The sequence below is a fragment of the Syngnathus typhle genome, linkage group LG9 (assembly GCF_033458585.1).
Source record: "Syngnathus typhle isolate RoL2023-S1 ecotype Sweden linkage group LG9, RoL_Styp_1.0, whole genome shotgun sequence".
Taxonomy (NCBI): domain Eukaryota; kingdom Metazoa; phylum Chordata; class Actinopteri; order Syngnathiformes; family Syngnathidae; genus Syngnathus; species Syngnathus typhle.
The window spans coordinates 6,781,060-6,802,645 of record NC_083746.1 but is presented as its reverse complement, the minus strand read 5'-3'; the positions used below and the strand labels follow the sequence as shown (position 1 = coordinate 6,802,645).

The 21,586-nt window shown below is 43.6% G+C and overlaps 1 protein-coding gene and 1 long non-coding RNA gene across 3 annotated transcripts in view; one reads left to right on the top strand and one right to left on the bottom strand.

Annotated features, from left to right (window-relative positions):
* Positions 1-38: 38 nt before the first annotated feature.
* tbl1x (transducin beta like 1 X-linked) overlaps positions 39-21,586 on the bottom strand; it is a 24,866-nt gene continuing 3,318 nt past the window's right edge. The window contains exons 2-15 of one of the 2 annotated variants that reach the window (XM_061287040.1): positions 6,718-6,823; positions 5,509-5,654; positions 5,213-5,432; positions 4,225-4,357; positions 3,719-3,860; positions 3,570-3,633; positions 3,363-3,460; positions 3,075-3,135; positions 2,859-2,980; positions 2,695-2,769; positions 2,463-2,590; positions 1,975-2,140; positions 1,789-1,890; positions 39-1,641 (exon numbers count right to left, since the gene is read on the bottom strand). In XM_061287040.1, coding sequence (XP_061143024.1) covers positions 1,615-1,641; positions 1,789-1,890; positions 1,975-2,140; positions 2,463-2,590; positions 2,695-2,769; positions 2,859-2,980; positions 3,075-3,135; positions 3,363-3,460; positions 3,570-3,633; positions 3,719-3,860; positions 4,225-4,357; positions 5,213-5,432; positions 5,509-5,654; positions 6,718-6,775 — 1,542 coding nt within the window. In that variant the 5' untranslated portion in view covers positions 6,776-6,823 and the 3' untranslated portion in view covers positions 39-1,614. Of the gene's footprint in view, positions 1,891-1,974; positions 2,141-2,462; positions 2,591-2,694; positions 2,770-2,858; positions 2,981-3,074; positions 3,136-3,362; positions 3,461-3,569; positions 3,634-3,718; positions 3,861-4,224; positions 4,358-5,212; positions 5,433-5,508; positions 5,655-6,717; positions 6,824-21,586 lie in introns of both variants that reach the window. The other variant, XM_061287039.1, reaches the window with a different exon arrangement.
* LOC133159734 (uncharacterized) overlaps positions 19,193-21,586 on the top strand; it is a 16,270-nt gene continuing 13,876 nt past the window's right edge. Inside the window, exon 1 of the long non-coding RNA XR_009715741.1 lies at positions 19,193-20,788. This is a non-coding gene — a long non-coding RNA (uncharacterized LOC133159734). The remainder of the gene's footprint in view (positions 20,789-21,586) is intronic.

Here is a 21,586-nt window from a genome sequence, read left to right as displayed (position 1 = left end):
AGAACAAAACAAAGAAATGACAATTGAATGCGCAAGTGTTCTGATATCAAAATAGAGTGATTTATTTGAGACACTGAACGACTTGAATGTTTTGTCTTGAAACGGGTGACCACACCCTGGACCAGGGTGCGCCAGAGACATAGTAATAGTAGCTGTCACAGCCTTTCATCCACATTGGCCACCAAACCCACAGCCCAATTTCCCAGTCTGACACAGACAATAATGGCTCTGAAAAAGTCAGAAAAACGATGGACCACCCGTTGACATCCTATTGTGACACCTGACAGAAAAAAAAAAGTATGAAAGGGCGAGATAAAAGAAACTGTCTGCCTTTCACTTATAACCAAAAATTGCGAAAGCCATTGTCAGGAAAGGAAAAAAAAAAGTGCACTTCACATTGAGCGCAACTTGACAGCAAAGGAATGGAAGAGGAACAAAGGGGCAGAGTGGAACTAGTTGGAAATGTTTTTTTTTTATGCTCAAACCGGTAAAAAACAAATTTAACATTTTGGATTGGATTCAGATTTGGGGGGGAAATAGTGTCCAAAAAACCAAAAATGTGAAAAGGCTAACCCGCCATAACTGTTTTCTAGTTTGGTAGGTGTGGCCTTGTACAGCCCATTCAACACGCTATGTGAACACGCAACCGAACATGAAGACGACGACGACCATGATGATTTCGTAAATTTTGCCGTTTGTGCCTTCACTGGAAAAAGACGTTTTGAATTAAAAAGCGGCCTCGTTGCGGCCCGTCAGCAAAGACCGCTCTAGCCATTAGTGAGCCCCTAACGTGACGTCAATAAGGTGGACTGTATATAAACATATATACACAGTATATAAGTCTGTGTATTAATCTAATTTACATATCTTTACATTCTTTACATGTACATCCAAAAAAGGGAAAAATTCTCTTTGTAAACCACACTTTTTCACTCATTTTTTTGTCCATGTTGTTTCCAATTACTGAGCAAATTGGGCCGGTTTGGGAGGTTTGTATTTTTGGGCGGACTGGTGTCCAGAAACTGCACGCTCCACCATTTCGCACTTTCAAGTCTATCTGTGGAGAGAAGGACGTAGGGGGGGGCGACGGGGGTCTTCGGACGAGCCGTCCTCCTTCGGAAGTGAGGCTTCGCTATGGTCGCTGACCCTCATTGTGTCACCGCTGAGTTGCGGGAAGGAATTCTGCAAGCCTTCTTCCCATCAATGGGTGGCGTTTTGGCATGCGTTTCGATTACGTCACCCTTCCTGCCAAGCGGCCGGGCTGCAGAGCACCGCTGCGGGCGGGAGGGAGGAGTGGCGGATGGTAGCGCTTCCTCACGAGACACCTCATAAAAACTCGGGGGTAGCTCCAATGTTGTCTTCGTCGGCCTCCAATTGGACTCATCGTCAACACGCTCCATGTCTGACGGCTTCACCCCTGCATGGTGGTGAGTCGCTCCTTCTTTGTCCGTTTTTTTTGTCCTTGTAGTTGCTCCTGTGAGTTTTTTTTGTTGTTGTTGTTGTATTTAACTCCACCTACGTGTCACGCCCCCCCTCCAGGAGCACAGAGAGCATTTGCTGATGTCTAAAGAAGGCAGTCTGCTGCACATTCCAACGATTCGCCGGCCAATTCCGCTATTTCCGAAGGTCGAGGACACATACCTACACGGGGATAGACTTGTGTTGGGAGACCTTCTGCATCTTGAGACTTTGTGTTAACTCGTTATTGTCTTTTATTTTCACTGCCGATACTGTTGTCTTTCTCCAGTATCAGTTCTAAGTTGATAATTCAATTGTTTGGGCACTTACCGAGCCGTCTGATGCGCTGGCGCCGACTTTGTCCCCGGTGCTATTCCAGCACACTTCAAAGATCCCACCAGTACCTCTATAGCTGTGCACCAAAGCCCCGGTCTGAAAGGACACGAGGGAGGAATCGGAATGAGAAGATGGTTTCTGGTCAGCCCCCGAGGAGATGCGGGCGTGGCTGTGACTCACCGTGGTGTTCCAAATGTGCACACACTTGTCAAAGGAGCCGCTGGCGAGGTGTTTGCCGTCCGGGCTGAAGGCCACGCTGTAGACGGGCTCCTGGTGCTTGGTTAGTGTGTGGATGCAGACGCCTCGCTCGACGTCCCAGAGCCGCACCGTCGAATCAAACGACGCGCTGCAGGTGTGCGGAAGGAAGCGCCGAAAAATAAATACACCACGTATGCTTTTTTGTTTCTTATCCCAGATAATAAACTATATGGGGCTTTTAACGCTGCTGCTGGCTTGCTTGAGATGAGGAAGTTGTATCAGTGATGCTGACAATGACTGTTTTATTTCCTGCGTGAAGTATAAGCTTGTTAGTGCATTCTTTTCTTGTGGGAAGTGGAACACATGCGGGAACATGTGGGTCAGGCTGCACCGCCGCGGGTCACCGGGAGTTAAAAGGGCCACAACGCGTCGTTTGGGGTACCAGTTCTGTTATCAGGGCTCTATCCCACCTGGCCAGCATGATGTTGGAGTTAGGATTGCTCGTGCCGGGCCCGGTCGGACTCCACTTGATGGTGTAAATCTCTTTACTGTGAGCCTGCAGATCGTGGACGCACGTTTCCTGTTTCATACTCCAGATCTAGAAAAAAAACAAAAAAGGGGCAGGAGACATAAACATCAAGAGGCCTCCTCACTTCGGTGTGTTCTTTGTCTTGAAATCCTGAAGCAGAGCGCTGCTCTCACCTTTAAGGTCATGTCGTCTGAGCAGGAGGCGAGCAGCATTCCCGATGGATCCCACTTAATGGCGTTAACCTCGTTCTAACACACACACGCAGCAGCGCTCATTATCGTGGCTCCCCCAGGACATTCTATCAGGAGTTCTACGGAGCCAAGCGTCCTATACTTACAGTGTGACCCTGGAAGGTCTTGAGTGGTCGATCGCTGCCGAGGCGACACACGTGGATGCACATGTCCGTGCTGCACGAGGCAAAGGTGGTGTTGTTCTGCCAGTCCACGTCTAGAGCTGGAGCTGCGGGAAGTCGGAAACAAAAAAATATGCTCATTAAGATGTGCTGCTGGTGTCTTTTCAGATTGTCCCACATACTTGATTGAATATACTTTACCTGAGTGGAAGGGGAACTGCTGTTTGGCTTCTCCTGTGTGCGCGTCCCAAATGATTGTCGTCTGGGAAAAGCAAGTTTAGCATATCAAAGTGATGCATCATAATTCAGTGGGTGTAAATATGCTCAACTCCCAAGTTGATATTTCACAAGCTTAGTTTCCATGACAATATGTACTTTATGATTACATTACTCATTGTCGCTCTGAAAAAAAAAAGATCCTGGCGCATCCCTAAATAAAACAAGCTTACGTTTCACTGCTAGGGAGAGACAAATGGCATCATGAACTACCTTATCTACGCCAGCACTGAGAATGGAGTTCCCCTTCTTGTTCCACTTGAGTGCAAATATGGGACCCTTGTGCTGTCCCAAGGTGCTCGCCAGATTTCCTAATGGAAGACAGCAATGTAGTGTTATAGCAGAGACCCCAAGCCCGATCACCCCCCGCCCCCAAATTAATACCGAGGTTAATGGTTCCGCACAAATGACAGAACATACCGTCCTTCGTCCATATCCTGGCAAAACCGTCATACGAGCCTGTCGCTAGGAGCGTCCCGTCGCTCTGGCGGGTGGAAAGACACGCGGCTCTTAACGCAAAAGTCTGGACGACGACAACAAGACGCGCGCGCGGAGGAGCTGGGACCTACATTCCAGTCTAGAGAGGTGACATCTTTGTTGCTGGGGACATCCTGCCCCCCTTCTCGGATACAATGCCGCAGTACCAGTTGGGTGGAGTTGGAGTTGTTGTTCTCGTTCAGGTTCCAGATTCTGGCGGTGGAGTCCCCCGAACTAAAGCCAATAAATACCAAGACTATTAGGATTCATGTAATCAGGCATTATCTATTGGGTGCATCAATGTTTTTCTGAAGTCTGAAGTATAGCGTGTGTATTAGAGTAGTTTTTAATGACTCCTCTTAAGCTTGAATTGATTTGGAAATGCATGGCAGGTCACATCAAACGTCCTCACGGTTCATGAGCTGTAAGTTCCACACCATTGGTGTAAACAGTCTGAGCAGTGAAAGCGCGTTAGACAACAAAGCCATGGTCTGCTGCATACAAGAAGGTGTCACACTTTTGTTTTTCCCTACCTAATTCAGGTCAGCTTTGTCACACAAACTCACTCACACACACACACGAGGGCCTTCCAGCTTACCCCGAGGCCAGCAGATCACTGACAGGGTTCCAGGCACAGATGAACACTTCCGACTCGTGACCTCGCAGCACTGTGGCTTTGCTGGCGGGTATCTCCACGTCCACATCCATCTCCATTGACTCACAATGGTTATCTGCGAACACAACAAAATGTCAACATGTGAAGAAAAAAAAAATTAACGGACGTGTCCATGCTGTTCGTTATTATTTGGACATCAGCGCAGAATTGTCACTCTATGTCAAGGTGAAGGACTCAGCTTTAAAACAACCTGAGCTTCACTTTTCTTTACACAAAGAAAGTAAAGCCTCAGTCACATCTAAACTTCCTCTGCTGCTGACACCTTGAAATTAAATCCCTCAAGTCCATGTTGACACAAACAGTCTCTCTCTTTCTCTCTCTCTGTCTCTCATCCGCCCGTTCGCAATCCACCTGATCCACACCTCTCAGGTTTCACTAACGCATCAAGCTGCAAAGCGCCAACCATAGCACATTCTGCGAGGATCGCATTATTTGCCACTCCGGCGCTTCTGAAGCTAACGAATTGGTGAGCGGGTAGATAAAGCAGCATCCATTCCAAAATATACAGATAAGGACAGTAACCTCAATCTCCTATTATCGCAGCACACATTTGCATGGACCATTTGTGTATGCATTAAAATAAGGAAGAAAGTGCAATTGAAAGAAATATTTCCACCAGGCAGCACAGTTGAGTGCACGGCACACCCGATAAGGGCTTGTATTTCTGCTGTGTAAGCAGGATGGTTGATAGCTGCATCAGCTACAGAAATAGCATGACCGCGTGTTCCTCATCGACAATTTAAAACACAACTTCAACAATACACATGCTACACAAACAACGGTGGTGTGTTTATCCCTGTAATCACCGTATTCATTACTGGAAACTTTATGCGCAATTGAAACCTCTACATTCTTTGCAAACCCACCCAAATATAAATATTTGGCCCCCTTTCTATGATCTTTAACGTACTCATGTTGTGGGTGCCGTTCTCCTCCCCGTTGACGGTGGCGTCCCCATTCTTTGGCGCGTTGGACTGGTTTCCAGAAGTGGACGCCGTCATGGGGCAAGCGGCCTGCTGCTGGGCCAGCTTGTCACGAAAAGCCTGCTGCCGCGTCTGCACCACGTCGGGCATCACGGCGTCGATGAGCGACAGCGACTCGATCGGCCGGCCGTCGAAGACCGTTCCGTCCTAACCAAAAAAGCGTGAGCGACTCATAGCACGAAACCTTTTGTGACAATACGGACAGTTGTTAATCTCATCTCACCTCATTGATGCTAATCTCTGCCTCCACATACTGGAGCCCTTTCTGCAGGATGGAGATGAGGGCTGCAGGGGGCACTAGTGTACCATTGATGTTGGACTGGCTGATGTGGCTCTCGATGCCAAAGGTGAACGCGGAGTGAGAGAAACCTGAAAGCAAAAATCATATGTTTCTCAGTCCCGTTCCTTCCTCAGACCCAGTTACATAACACGTCTAACATCTGAAAGTCATTGAGACTCAATTTCGATTGACCTATTTAGAGCAAATTGAGATTTCTTTCAGGCTGTGGTCATTGCGACTCTAAAGGGGGTTTCCATCAATATTTGTGTTTGGCGACACCAACGCGTGCACATTTGGGTTATGTATGGAATGAAAGTTGGGGATTATATAACAGACTAACAGGGGGGGGGGGGGGACTTCAGTTTCTAGGAAATTACATATTATACGGCAGTTAAACCACTCTGATTTTGACAGCTGTGGATTGGCCCACTGTGCTCTCCACGCATGCAAGTCAACAGTTGAAAGACACATTTGCTGCAAAATCAGCCACAATGGGCCCAAATTAACAGACCTTTTGCTCAAAATCCATGGGGGGGGAAAAAAAAATCACAAAACATACATGCATACATTCAAACAGTACATAACAACCTCAGGCATCTCCTGATTGTATTTGTCTTTTTTTAGTATTCCGTCTTAATTTTCAAATCTCGGGAGATCCTCAACTTTAAATATAACCCGAGAGAACAGCAAGAATATAACTGCCAACGTAATCCACTACAATGATAGCAACAAAAAGGAAATAAAAATACGCATCGCTGCAATACTCCCGCTGAACCGATAGTTGGCGATGTCACTGCAAAGAAACACTCCACGCGTGCATCCAACTGCTTGTTCTTGCAGGTCTTACCATGAACAGTCTGAGGTGTATGTGCGTGTAGTTTCTCATAGCTAAGTAATGCGACTACACGGCGCACAACAGCGATGTTGTGAACACACACCCCGCAACAGTGCTGTCGACTCTATTGCAAGTCTAAACACGAGAGACTTGTCATGTCAGAAAGAAAAAATAATGGCGTTCAAAACTAGTCTTTCATGAGCCATTTCAATGTGACATTAGAGTCAACATCACCTTTATATATTTTTTTAATCAGTTCAGGTAAAAACAAATGGAATCAAACGGAATTGCATCAGTGTCAGCTTTAGAAGACCAACCTGATTCTTGGAGGTATCTGTAGACCAAGAAGTTCACTTCGTCACTGGTAATACTCATTTTAGCCCAAAGAAACAGCGGAGGTCTGTTGGAAGGCTCGGCTCACTCCTGGAGAGGGATACAAAAATAGAAGCGGGATTAATAATACGTCTCGGCACTCACATCACTGCAACGGCGCATCTTTTTATCCGTTCCACACAAACAGCAAGAATGTCTGCTAGATGACCATGCGCAGACACGGTTCACATTTTCTTACTGGAATAAATAGGATTGGTTTTTCACCAGAAAACCACGTGGTGCCTCTCGTGACCTGGCAAACCGCAGCGTGATGGCGAAAGAGCCGTGATACAAGATGAAAAGAAGTCAAAATATTTATAAAAAGCAAGTGACGGATTCTGCCAATGTGGCGGTGGAATTTGATTGTACTATTAAGCCTACGAGCTGTTTTTCCTTTCCGGGCAAACTGAACAGCACCCGGAATACTTGCTTAGGAATCAATGTTGCATCAGGTATGAGGTATGTATGGTCGTCCAACTTGAATTGCTAACACCGCCCGTGGCTATTCCAATTCCCCTTTGGTAACGTAGCAACAAGAGCGATGGAGGAAAATACAGACAACAGTGTTGTCCCAATTACCAAAGACAGCACAGCCAGAGGGGGTGACCAAGTTCCTCAAAAGGAATGATTAACTCTTTCACCTTGCTATAATCTTTGTTATGGGACTTCACCTTAATGAACCACAGCAGAGGTTCTGTAATTAAACTAACAGTTTTAATTGATGCAGGTACAATGCGTTTTGTTCCGCTGTCTCCCAGTGGGACAAACTCAGCTCTAAAAAGGAAGCACCCGATTAAAAATGTCCAGCAAATTACAGAAGAAGAAAAGCAGAAGAGACTCGCAGCATTTGTAAGACGTTATTATTACGACACATTTTCTTCCCCATACTCATCCCTTGCTTCAGCAAATTAATTCAAAGAGGCAAAACCTCTCTGGCCTTCCTCTGCATGGAAACAAACAAAAAAAAAAAACGTGCGTTCCTTCGTTTCAAAGCGAATGTGTCCTGATTTGACCACGCCGCCCATTAGCTTACACTTGAGGGGGCTCGTGAAAGCCCAGTCACAACAACAGCAGCAACAACAAGAAGAAAACAAACGGCACACTTAATTCCAGGGAAGCCTGAAGGCGCTCAGGCCCCGCTAAAGATGGAGCAAAAGGCATCAGCATCAATCAGACCAGCTGTGATCCCTGAACATTACTACCTAGGCCTCCATATCTGACAAAATGCTTGAAGGTTTATCCACAGTGAGGTGATGAGTGGACTATGAAAGGCTCTCTGCTTAGCTTGGCAGTTCTGGTAACATTTGGATGGGGGAGGGCAGTTTACGAGACAAAAATAAAGAGCAGATAGAGATCTGTTTCTCGCAGTTGCAGCAGTTCCAGAGCAATTTTTAGTTATAGTTAGCAGCTAATAAAAGCAGCATCAAGCTCTTTGTGTGACTGTCTCGTGTTACCATTTTTTAGATTAAGAGTAGGGTATTACAGGTGTGGACGAAATGTGACTTTTAATCAGGTGGAATCATCTCATTTGTGGTTAAAAAATGAACAGTACAAGCGGTGTTTGCGAAATTGCTGCACCGCCTACAAACGTTATCTTTATATAAGTGACTACTCACTCACGTCGACCGCTAAGTGGGTAACCTTGTTGTCATGGGAACACTAATGTCTGCCGTGCTGGACTCAAGGCTCAGTCACACCAAACAACATCAATGTCATGAGTGAAAAGCATGCCAAGTAAAAGCGTTAGCTCTCTAGCTTGCTTTTACACAGCAGTTCGGGTACGTTTCCACCACAACTTGGTTTAGAGATATGTCGCTAAGAATTGTGTCTCTTTGTTCGCATACATTTCTTGTTTTTTTGGGGGGACAAATTTGTTTCCATTCCTACTTTCAACATCTTAACATAATACTAGTGCGCAAACATCATAGAGTTTGTTCCCACTAACAATGGTACGTTATTAGTACAATATGTTCTAGGTTAGGTTACAGACTAATTTGGCAGTCGCTGGAGCTCACGCGATGCATTGGATGGTTGATTGGATAACGCTGCTGCTTTTTGACACAGGGGACCAGGGTTTAAATTCTGGTCATGAACGATAGAATCCAAGCGGGTCCCCTCTGCAAAACGTGATACAATACACCAATTCCCTGAGACTAAAACAGAAACAGTGTGAGGCCATGCAAATATTTTCCAGGCTCACTATGCTGGCAAAAGCCACTTTGGTTGATGAAAATTCTCCCAGGGAAACTTGTCAAAAGTCCGCATCTAACTTCAAAGCAGAAATGTCATTATGTATATGTATGCAAATTGAACAATTCCACAATTCTCCAGTAACGCAAGTGATTTGTGACAATATAATTACATTCAAATGAAGTTTCCGCATTGTTTATATGTGGCAGTGTTTCGTCGGGTTGAGTACCGAGTGAGAGTGAGTAGCGTTGATGCAAACCGAGAATGAAAGTAACATGTGACTACCGCATTGACTTCTGCATAAAAACAAACTTGCAGGGTTGTGCAAAATGACAAGCAGCTTTGAAAAGTTTAGCAACATAAAGATTCAAGATGAGGTGGCGAATGACTTTCAAGTGCGGCTAAAAGATTATTTTGGTTTAGCTACAATGGCTAAGAGGGTTTATGGGCCTCGGGCAAAACTGATAGAGCATACAAATAGATGGTCATCAGTCGTTTGTATACAGGACAATGCAGTTGATATGTCTGTGCAGATGGTGTAACATGGTGCCATTAAAGCTTTGAGGGAAAATTTGTGTATTTAAAAGGAGAAAGACTTATGCATGGTAGCTGGGAACTAAAAAAAAAATACATTTGGATGACACGACAGAGATTCACAGAATTAAATAATATCATTCGATTCGGTTTGGTTCAAAGTAAAATGTGGAATACTACTCACAACATCAAGCAGCCCTACAGTTACACCCTGAGGTTTTCTTTTTCGTGGATCCGATGCAGAAATCCCAACTGTCTGTTTTGATTTGACACCAACAAATCAATTTGTTTTTTCAAACACGAGTGAAAATACAAAGAACACACTGTTAAAATAACAGGAAATGTTCATACTAACATTAATTAATTACAACAGGCAACAGTCCATCACTAACCAGGATCATTTATGAGCCTAACCTACTAAGTACATATATATAGAAAATCATTTTATACCTTTATGTCCGTGGACGTAAGAGGAGAACATGTAAGCCTTGTTCTAGTTTTCTGCTCTGAGCTTAGGAAGAGAACTTCAAAACACGATACGTGTCTGTGATGGTTATTTGAACAAGTCCTGTAAACACTACATAAAGAAAAACATTTTTCAACCCCGGAACAGACTGAACCTTATTTCATGACACGGGCGATTATGCGCAAAGATCCCAGTGATTGTTGACTTGTTTGTCTCGAATTAAAACAAAATGTACGACACTATTTGCCTGCAAACGGCAGAAGTATTCCTGTTAAAAGAAAAACAAAATAAGATAGACGCTAAGCCTTCCACAACAAATCTAAAAAAAATATATGTATGAATAAAATAGAAACACAACATCCCCATAGCTGATAATTGGATGTGCTCATGCCTGGAATTTATGATCCAATATGCACACATAATAGCCAATGCAGCTGTGGAACTGAGAGCGTAAATGCAGGATTTCCTGTGTATGCAACACAAAATAAACAGATGGCACTTAACTGCCCAGTACCAAAAAAATTGCTGGAAAAATGTGTGGCGTTGTGCCGATGAGCTCTGTGCATTTTGGAGCAGGGCTGCAATTTTCCCATCCCCCCACGTCCCCTTCGCCTTCATACGCAATATGTACAGAAAGGCGAGGCGTTAAAAAATGGTGCAATGTTAACATTTATGGATGCCGAGACATCTTTTGCAATAAAGCCGCTGAACCAAGACAGTAAGTGCTGCATTTATGGCAGTCTAAAAATAGACAATACGCTACTAGGTAGCTATAGGCCCCAATTTATGGATTCCAGCCTTCATTCAATTCACATATTCGGTCAATCAGAAAAGCTTGTAAATGATTGCATGGGTTCTGAGATATAACAAAACATCACCAAATTCCACTCATAATGAATGGAAAATAGCAAACAAACGGGATGTGCAAAACAAAAAGCAGCCTTCTCCAGCCCATGCAGGTCTGCGAAAAGAATGCTGCTGAAACCAGCATAGCAGGGACCCCATTTTCTCCTGAACAGTCACCTCCTGACAGATGTGCAAACAAGACCTGGAAACAGCAGCCATTTTCTCTTGAACTGCTCTGCTGAGTAAAACCCGCCTTTGAAGCTTCTGGTTGGGCTGCAGTCTTGAGCGGGGGAGGGGGAAAGCTTGCCCAGGGAGTGTGGGGGAGGGGAAGTAGAAGCGAGAAGACGGGAGAGAGAGGAATGGTGGAATGGGGGCAGGGTGATATATAATGATCCTAAAAACAGGTAATCACAACAACAATTTGTGCACTTCATAGCGCGCCCCCCGCCCCCCTATACCTGACATAAAACAGGAAAACACTGCTGGGGAAGTGATAACACTGAGGACCACTCGATTTATATCCAAAGACAGGAGGGAAAAACACTGCACTATTTCAGGGTCATGAATCTGGAAAGAAAAAAAACTGGTTTCAGCCACAACTCACACGGCCGATTCCTGTTTCCTGATTCGACGTGCGGCTTGTCTGTTCTGAGTCACTCGTCGCCAGCGATGTGGTTCAGCAAATTACCCACTGGTTAACATTCCTTTAGGTCACGACGGATGATAAAATGACTGGCTGATGATCAGCTACACATTACAGATCTTTCCCTGGCACAAAGAGATCGCTCACACCAGCAACGTAGGACCTCAAACCTACAGCTCCTTTAAGGAGATTCACAATGAAATAGGTCAATCGGCTGCTTGTCACCCAGGTTGTAGTGATCCCAAAGCTCATTTTTCAATGGATTTTCTGTACAATAAGGCTTGCATAGGCCTTTTCTTGTTCGATAAATAACCGAGTATGCTATTGTGGCATATGGATGGGTGTATTCCCTGCCTGCCCAATAAATGGGGGATGGTGACAAAATTGGATTCTTCGCGGGAGCATTTTAGCAAACGTCCATTTAGCCCGCTGGATTAGATCAATTTGTCAGTTCACTCCATCCTTGGATCCAGATTTGTGGATTACGGATTGATACGTAAATCTGAACCCTTTTGGAGTCTGACCACATTGATGAGTTTAAATGTCTCACACTCGATCAGCGAAGCGCAAGATCATGTGACGCGGTTATCGGACTGGTCGGAAACAAGCATAGTAGGGCAGATGTGAACATGAGATATCTCGCTCTGATGAATGATTTGCTTGTAAATAAGGATATGGGATGGATCATAAAAATGGAGATACCACAAGGCGAATCAAATTATGTGGGAAAAGCTGTCCTCTACAAAAGAACACTGTTTAAAAAAAAAAAAAACATCAACGTACCAGTGCAGCTCTTGACGAATTTTGATGTGGTGCAGTGCTACCAAGCACGGAGCCATTATGGTTGGCTCATTTCAACAGTCCTATTGCAGAGGCTCTGACACTGTAATATTGCCTTCAATCTGACTCACGTCCATGTTCCTTTGACAATCCTATGAGATTTCAGAAACTTCTGTTGTTTAGGATAGATACATCCATACGATAAGGGCTAATTTTCACCTCAGACATCAACATCATTTTCACTGACTCCAGAAAGGGTGGATATGCATAAAAAATATTTTGACATTGAACAAATGGCCCCGGGGGATTAATCGCTGGTAAGTCGTCAGTTCTAATACGCTCTGACTCATTATCTGGCGAATATAACTGAGGTACAGTGATACCTCGGAAAGGTCGAACAATATATTAATTTTAATGACAAATGAGGGTTAATAAAGATGTGTAAGGCGCTTACGGATCTAATTTTTTAACATTGTCACACGAGTATAAATTAAAATGATATCAACCACGAGCAACAAGCAGTCAAGTGCGCCTTCTTTTACAATCGCAAACAAATGAAACGGCCGGTTAACATCAAGGTAACGTCTTCCCTTACCAGTGTCTCCTTTTGAGGTGGTCAAACATTTGAGGTTCTCATTGTCCGATCCACCGCTTTACCGTCATTTTATCTTGTTGTTATTTACCGTCCACCCGGGGCTTACTCTGGCTTCCTGGATGAATTTTCAGAATTTGTGGCTGATCTAGTAACCAATGCGGATAATATAATTATCATGGGCGATTTCAACATCCACATGAATTTACCGTCAGAGCCACTTACTTCGGCGTTTCAGACTTTAACTGATACCTTTGGTTTTACGCAAGCTGTACAGGCAGCAACGCATAAGAATGGAAATACCATAGATCTGGTATTATCCCGAGGACTTGCAACCTCAAATATAGCAGTACTGCCATACACTACTGTTTTGTCTGATCATTACTTAATAAAGTTTGAAATTATAGTTCCTTGTCAAAGACAAGAGAGCAATCAGCATTATAGGAGCCGTCATTTCAACTCTATGACTGCAACTGCGCTATCTGAAATACTGTCGCCGGCAAGCACTAATTTTCTCACATACGCCGACTCTATTGATAATCTTACGAATGAATTCAATGCGACATTGTTAAATGCCATTGACTCTGTGGCGCCGTTACGTCTGAAAACTCGCCGTAGAGTGCCTACTCCATGGTTCACAGATGAAACGCGTACGCTTAAGCAATTATGTAGAAAGCATGAGCGCAGATGGCGTCTAACCAAACTTGAGGTTTTCCATCAGGCATGGCAGGATAGCCTCCTGAAATATAAAGATGCGCTTATCTTAGCAAAAACTCGATATTTTTCGCAAGTTATTAATCTCAATAAAAACAATCCGAAACACCTATTTGATACAGTGGCAAAGCTGACTCTGCGCCAGCCGACCTCCGATAGTTCCTTCCACTCAGCTGACGAGTTCATGAAATTTTTTGCTCAAAAGATTGAATCCATTAGGGATGAGATCAAGAATAGCATTCCAATCGCTCGGTCGAGCACGCCGTTTACCAACGCTGATGATCATGCAACAACCCTCTCAACTTTTAAAAGCGTGTCTCTTGAAAGGCTTACACAAATTGTTAGTGCGGCTAAACAAACAACATGTTTACTCGACCCTCTTCCAGCCAAACTACTTAAAGAATTATTTCAAATTTTAGGACCGTCCGTCTTAAATATAATCAATCTGTCTGTCTCCTCTGGGATAGTGCCAACAGCCTTTAAAACCGCTATCATTAAACCGTTACTTAAGCGACCAAATCTTGACCCGGACTGTCTCAGTAATTATAGGCCAGTTTCAAACCTCCCATTCATAGCAAAACTTCTTGAAAAAGTAGTAGCGCAGCAGCTTATTGATTACATGGTCGCCAATAATCGATACGACACTTTTCAGTCTGGTTTTAGAGCTAATCATTCCACTGAGACAGCACTTGCGAAAGTGACTAATGATCTCCTCGTAGCTATGGATTCAAACATTTCGTCTGTACTGTTACTACTCGATCTTAGTGCTGCCTTCGACACTGTAGACTTCGATATTTTATTAGGGCGTCTTAAAAGTTGTGTTGGTATTTCAGGGTCAGCACTAGGCTGGTTCCATTCCTATCTATCAAACAGGACGCACCGAGTGGTCCATGGCAATGCGTCCTCGGAGCTCTATAATGTTACATGTGGTGTCCCACAGGGATCGGTTCTCGGACCAATTCTTTTTAATATTTATATGATTCCGCTTGGGGACATAATACGTAAATATAATATTAGTTTTCAATGCTATGCGGATGACACCCAATTATATATGCCGTTATCGATGACAGATCCGCGGGATTGTTGTAATCTTGAGAAGTGCCTTGCGGAGATCAAGCAATGGATGTCTCTCAACTTCCTTCGTCTTAACCCAGATAAAACTGAGATGTTGATAATTGGTCCAGCTCGTTATCAACACTTATTCAAGGAAACCGCTATAACTATAGATAACCGTACTATCACTCAAAGCGATACTGTAACTAATCTCGGGGTAATATTTGACCAAACTCTCTCCTTTCAAAAGCACATTAAGAATATAACCAGAATTGCGTTTTTTCACCTTCGTAATATTGCAAAGATTCGTCCGATCCTCTCGACCGGTGATGCGGAAACTATTATACATGCGTTCGTCACGTCGCGCCTGGACTACTGTAATGTACTATTTTCGGGTCTTCCTAAGTCCCGCATCAAAAGTCTACAGTTAGTACAAAATGCCGCTGCAAGGCTGCTCTCTCGGACAAGAAAATTTGATCACATTACCCCAATACTAGCCAACTTACATTGGCTTCCGGTCCATTTAAGATGTGACTTCAAGGTTCTTCTATTAACCTATAAATCGCTGCATGGCTTAGCGCCTTCATATCTCGTCGACCTAGTTGTTCCTTATGTTCCGTCTCGTAACCTTCGTTCGCAAAACGCTACCCTTTTAGCGACACCGAGGGCTAAGAAAATGTCTGCAGGCTCTAGAGCATTTTCTATTCGGGCTCCAGAGCTTTGGAATGCCCTACCAATGGATATTAGGACTGCTACCTCAGTAGAAACATTTAAGACACGTTTAAAGACACATTTCTATGACATGGCCTTTAACTAACCTGTAGTGGCCGATTCGGCTGGAGTTTGTTTTCTCTCCCTCTACACCCCCTCCCTCCCCCCTCCCCGGCCGGGGAGGTGGTTAGGTGGTACCCATGCTGACAGCGGCTATCTGGATTCTCGTGGCCAATTCAGGATAGGGGAACTGCAGCTCAACCTCCTCGAAGAGCACTGCCAGGACAATTGAGGGCTCCTTTCGGCAGCCCTCTGCTGTGACATGGACATCCACTTTTTATTTAATTGATTTTCATGTTGTATCATTTGTGCCCTCTCTGCATCCATTTCAACCTGGTGATCCTGAAAGGGGGATCCTTCCATCTGTGGTCCCTTCTCAAGGTTTCTCATTTTCCCCCTGCTAGGGGTTTTTAAGTTTTTCCTTGCCCTTTTGGGAGCTTAAGATCAGGGGATGCTTTGAGAATAATTGTCAATTTCTGTCTATGTGAAGCCCTTTGAGACTGCTTGTGATTTAGGGCTATACAAATAAACTTGACTTGACTTGACTTGTCCTTTATAGTACCACTGTACAAAGCAAAGATTAAAGTATTTATTGCATGAGATGTCCAGCAACCCTCCCCATGTCCAGCCTTATCTGGTAGTCAAATAGCCTGATATGGATGCTGTTGGGAGTAAGCGCAGGCGGCCGGCCTGCATGTGTCTACAACAGCGTGGGGGTGGGTGGCAATGAATATATTGTGCGCGTGTGGAGGGAGATTGCGGGACACAGACAGCGCCTCAGTACAAGACACGTACATGCAATACATAATCTGCTATCTTAATGGTTCCCACACAATACAAGCCGAAAGGACTACAATGATGCGAGTTCAACACAGATCGCCATCATTTCTGCTTTTCTACACATACAGATGGTAGAGGATGTGCTGGCAGAATCAAATCTAGGCCAACGTGAGCCAATGTGACAGCTCCTTTATGTTGTGTGATTTGTCAAAAGACAAAGTGTATCTGTGAGACATGAAGACTGAAGATTCATGAAACATGTAGTATGTGGAGAAGCGGGAAGTGCTTCACTACTGACAGGATGTGAAACTGTCATTTTTTGTCAGAAGGAAATGCTATAAAATGGATGTAACGCAAGCACGCTTTCACTGTATGACGTAAAATGCTAGTTACTTACAGCCGTGTCTTTGGTCTTAGTACAGATTGCCAAGTACAAAGCTAAAAGAAAGAAACAATGTCCTTGAGGTGGCAAGTTGTCAACACAAAAGCCCGGGCTGGGCAATTATCTTTTTTTTCCGCGCCGGCATCAGGAGGGCTGCACAAATAAGCTATAAACACGGCGACGCGCACAGCAGTGTGGGCAATACAAATGTTACTATGGCAACCGGAAGATCTCGCTTTTCTGTCAACAGCTGCTCATGCCACCCGAAGCAGCCCCCACACTCCTCGCGCTTCCCTTCCATCTGACTTTGAGGTCAAACCAAAATACTCAGCTTCATTCCGAGCCGCGCTTTTTTTCTTATATGCGTACGGTGCGATGCTAAAACTACGCCCACATGAGCTCGGGATTAGTATATGCGACAACAGCAGCGGGGCATTCAAATTGCTGCTTACAACAAAAAAACATTGCATTAACCAAAATTAAATGCTCTAAAATGCGGTAATATGCACTCCAGGCCAGTAGTTGGCGATGACACTTAACGACTTATAATTGCAAACAGCGCTACACCTAAAAGCGTTTCAAAACACAGCGGCTAAAGACATCAAAAATGCAGAGAGCAAAAGCATCTTATTGAAATTACTAACACTAACAACGTTGAAAGTGCAAACTCAAGAAAAACGGATCCCAGGATGTCACCACCATTTTGATTTCTTGCGCAGCTTTGTACCAACCATATCTTTTGTATTATGGCCCAGGATGTTTGACCTTGTTTGCATTCGACCAACACACATTTTCCCACAAGCGTTTGCAGGATTTTAAGTGTATCTTTGCAAAATGTAGCAGGCCTTGGATGTTTGTCTTTGTAAGATAAGGTTTCACCACTGTGCGTCACAGCCCAGACACGGAAGATGATGAGATTATTGTCACATGTACTGAAGCAATGATTCGCAACTGGTGGGTCAGGACCCAAAAGTGGGTCGCAGATTCATTTGGGATAGATTGCAGCCAGATAGGGTTTTTTTTTTTTTTTTTTACAAGGGTTTGGTTTGGTTAATGGAATTGCGAACAAGGGTTTGTTTCGTGAAGGTGCGAACATACAAATCACGGTTTTCAATTCAATCTTTGTTTGTTTTTTTAATACCAATACTATACTTACTGTAACTATAACTTTACTACGTTAGTGTAAAATATGTATCCTCAAAGACATTTTTCCTGACTTATAAAAATGGGTCACGACTTGACAACAGGAAAACATAGGTCCCAGAGTGACAACAGTTGAGAACCTTTGTGCTAAGTAGTCGGTACTTCCCAGAAATTCCTGATGCTCCTCCAATGTTGTTGTTGGCCTAGTGAAAGCCTCTCGCACCGTTTTTTCTGGTCTTTTCAACTATTTTTGATGGAAGTCCAATAAGTATGCAAGTAACGGCATACTGGTTATATTGTCTGCCTACGAGTGTTGCGGCACCGTTTGTGTTCAAACATCCGTTCCTTATAACCACCGCAACATTGTTTGTTCGGTTAGCTCATCAAGGGTGTTTTGCATTGTGTGTTAGCATTAAGATAGCGGCATTTTGTGAGGCAAAGATAATGGGGTGAGGTTTATGACAGCACACAAAATTATTTGTTTAGTTTTATAATAAACTTCAACTGGGAGTGGCAATAAAGCACATGAAGGAAGTACTTGGCCTTTTTTTTTTTTTAAAGAAACATTCACTAACTGCCTGTTTTTTGTGTGTAATTTTCTGCCACCATCTGCTTCTTATAACTCCATTTTTTGCTTGCAACTCCAGAAAATAAATTGTTCTAATTGTATCACTGTAATTTCCTTCCTTGAGATGCTTTGTCTAGCCACAGGACTTCTTTAGTCATGTTTTCACCCAATGCTGCAGTTCAACTAGCCACTGCAGACTTTAGAGGGTAAACCCCAAAGCGGCTGGCGTTTCCACAGCAGGGAGGGGTTAAGACATAAATAGTGTGACATTACAGCAGCTGAACACAACAGAACCCGCCAACAATTTCAACAAAAAAAGAGACGCAGTAAACAGAGGACAGCAATGGAAGACATCCAACATTTTGGGTTATTTCCTCTTGGCACGAGGCTATTTATAACATCGAGAAAGCTTTGTTCGCTGTTTCCTTTCTATTCCATTTCTGCTGTTGCACAAAGGTTATTCACCATCGGCCAATCATCAGACTGCAGCTCTGTACTGAAAACGCTTCGTAAGCTAATGAACAGAGGCAAAAAGGCAGTAATGGATGTGTTGTTTTGGCATCTCCTTAAAAAAAGAAATATGCTTAGCAAACTGCACTGTTAGAAGCAAGCTGAGTCTTTGTCTTCCCTCTCCAGGAACGGAAAAGCTGGGCTTACAATTTAATTTGTTACTTGAGGTCTTTGCTTGCTTCGCTTATACAGTTTGAGATATGTTTGGGCTAACCAGAGCAGATACAGTAAGCAGGCCCAGGACATTTCAGAATCCATTTAACAGCGGTTAACGCGCCATTACGTAAAGACGAGCGAGGTCAGTATGTTCATTTCACAACACGTGAAATTTCATTTGTCAGGTTTGTAAGCCCTTTGCACTAATCACTAACTTAAAAAACAAGTCGGTGGCCCCCCGACCTATATATTTCACTAGCTTCTCTCGATAAGAGCAACGAGTATTCACAGATTCAACATTCTAGAATCACAAACCATTCTCCACAGATACTGCAGCATTTTCACTTAACTACAGTTTCATTTGAAAAAAAGAGAAAAGAAAGTGCTTTTGAAATAAGCTCACGGTCATTCTATTCAATCCAATTCAATGCATGATTGAATGCGTGGGTTTAAAAAAGTGGGTGCAAAATGTACTTTTGGATGTGAAGTTGTCTAAATGTTAGGAAAGGACAAGCAAGGACAATAAGGAACATTAGAGGTCAATGTCTTGTTTGGCTTTTGAAATATGAAGACTTTTGATGACAAGGTAACAAGGACCTGCGGAAGCCGCAATAGTTTTGGTGTAATATTGCAAGATCTGTCATTGCTATGTTTGTTGGCATACAAAGTGGCAATACCGCCAAGTAGTGTGTTAATGACTATAAATTCTATAAAACAAAAATCTGTTAGAACACCACATGGGTCGTGTGCGAGCTGCTCTTTCCTGTTTTATTCTGGGACTATGCTTAGACTATACAGACTGATCCAATATTGCAAGCACCATTACGGCGATGTACTGTTCTGTGTCACCTCTGCAAGGACCAGGAATATTCTCGGTAGGTGTGAAAGGAGTTTGCAAGAGGAGAATCACAGGTGTGCCATGAAAGATCTGCAAATGTTACATTTATAGCTAACACAATATCCAGGCACAATCGCATATGACAAAGACAGAACTGCATTTGAGTCCAAGATTGAATCAGCCAACATGAATCCCTCCTGTCACCTTTGCCTGCAATCTGTCTTCACTCCCCCCAGAACAGCAGGTACCAAATATCGCACAAAGGTATGATCATCCAAGCTCTGAGACATGTCAAAGCCCATGCAAGCGTGTCACAGTCAAGTCGTGTGCTGAAAATTATCCGTGGTCTTGCCTCCGTTAAAAGGTACTTGCAAAACGACATCTCATTCGGGGTCTTATACGGAAACAAATGGGTAAAATGAACATTCTGTAGTTGCAACAGTCATATAGAAGAAATTACAAGGATTGACCAACAGGTTGATGAGTCAGTCTTACTATCCTGCAACGACCAACTAACGAGTACACTAACACTTAATCATGCGTGTCTCATTTTCCGAATGGCAAAGTTACAGAGGAATTACCACTTTTCCATCGGCTGCCATTGCTGGACTACAATAATCTTTGCAGCATGTCCGGACAAGAACGTGACACAATCTGTTGGTGTATGAATATAACCAGGTTGTGGATGAGAATAGCTAGCTTCGGTTATTTCGGTTGCCACTTGTCTTAAAATACTCATACTAGCGCGGGCAACCACTTTGCGCTATTGAGAAGTTTATCCATATCTTCACAACGCACATTAACCAACGCTGTCATAAAAGGCCGCTGAATTCATCACAACGGTACTGCTCAGGAAATGAATCTTTTTTTCTTTGTAGTACAGGAAATACGGTGATTTCACATTATTTTCTGTTTCTACAGTGAAAATAACACTTTGTGTATATAGACAGTATATTTGAGTTCATACGTCTGGCTTGTAATTCACACAAGCAGATGTAATCAATGGTGATGGAGACCGGCGGAAAAGCAGCCCACTGCTTTATTCTCGTGGTGAGTGAGATGACTCTAATGTGTTTCATTTATGGTAAAAAGTAAGAAGCGGAAATGACATCTATTTGCCCCATGACGTCAATGTGTGTCGCGGGTTTAATTGAGAGATATCAATGCGCGAGTGGCTCTGTCCGTTGAGGCATGTTCACGGGTTATTCCGATTGTTTTAGGAACCCGAATGCTGACCATAACTTGGATATTGAGGAAAAGTATTTCTACTAAAAAAATTAAAGCCAGTAGCACGGTCACTTAAAAAAAAAAAATCAAACCTCAAACACAGCATGTTATTCGCGTTGAATAAGTAACATGGCAACAAAACAAGCAGTGGAACCCTGAAGTCAGTGCCTTCTACTTTAAACTCTGACCTTTGGGGTTTACCTGTAAACTGCCGCCAAGCTCTGTTTGCACACAGAAGGTAACGGAATATCTGGCCGCGTTCGTATAAAAGGACCGTCTACCGTACTAGGGATTTAAGAAGACGGTACACAAACTCAAACCACAAGAGAGTGCCGCATATTGTACATCGGATGACTTTCCTTCAATGCAGAGCAGTCGGCATGTTTTTACTTTTGTTCTCCGTGTGTACAAATAAATTATTGGGAAACATAACCACTTCAGTGGAGGAGGGAGGGATTACTGTACTCTCCGATATTTCCTCATCTTGCATCCAAGCTATTTCTCCATTAGCAGCATTCCATTTAACTGCTGCCTCTCAAGCCATCAACCACACCAATTTACTTAATAGCTTGCATAACTGTCTTGGCATCTCTGCTTCGGCTCATAACTGCTTCAATTCTT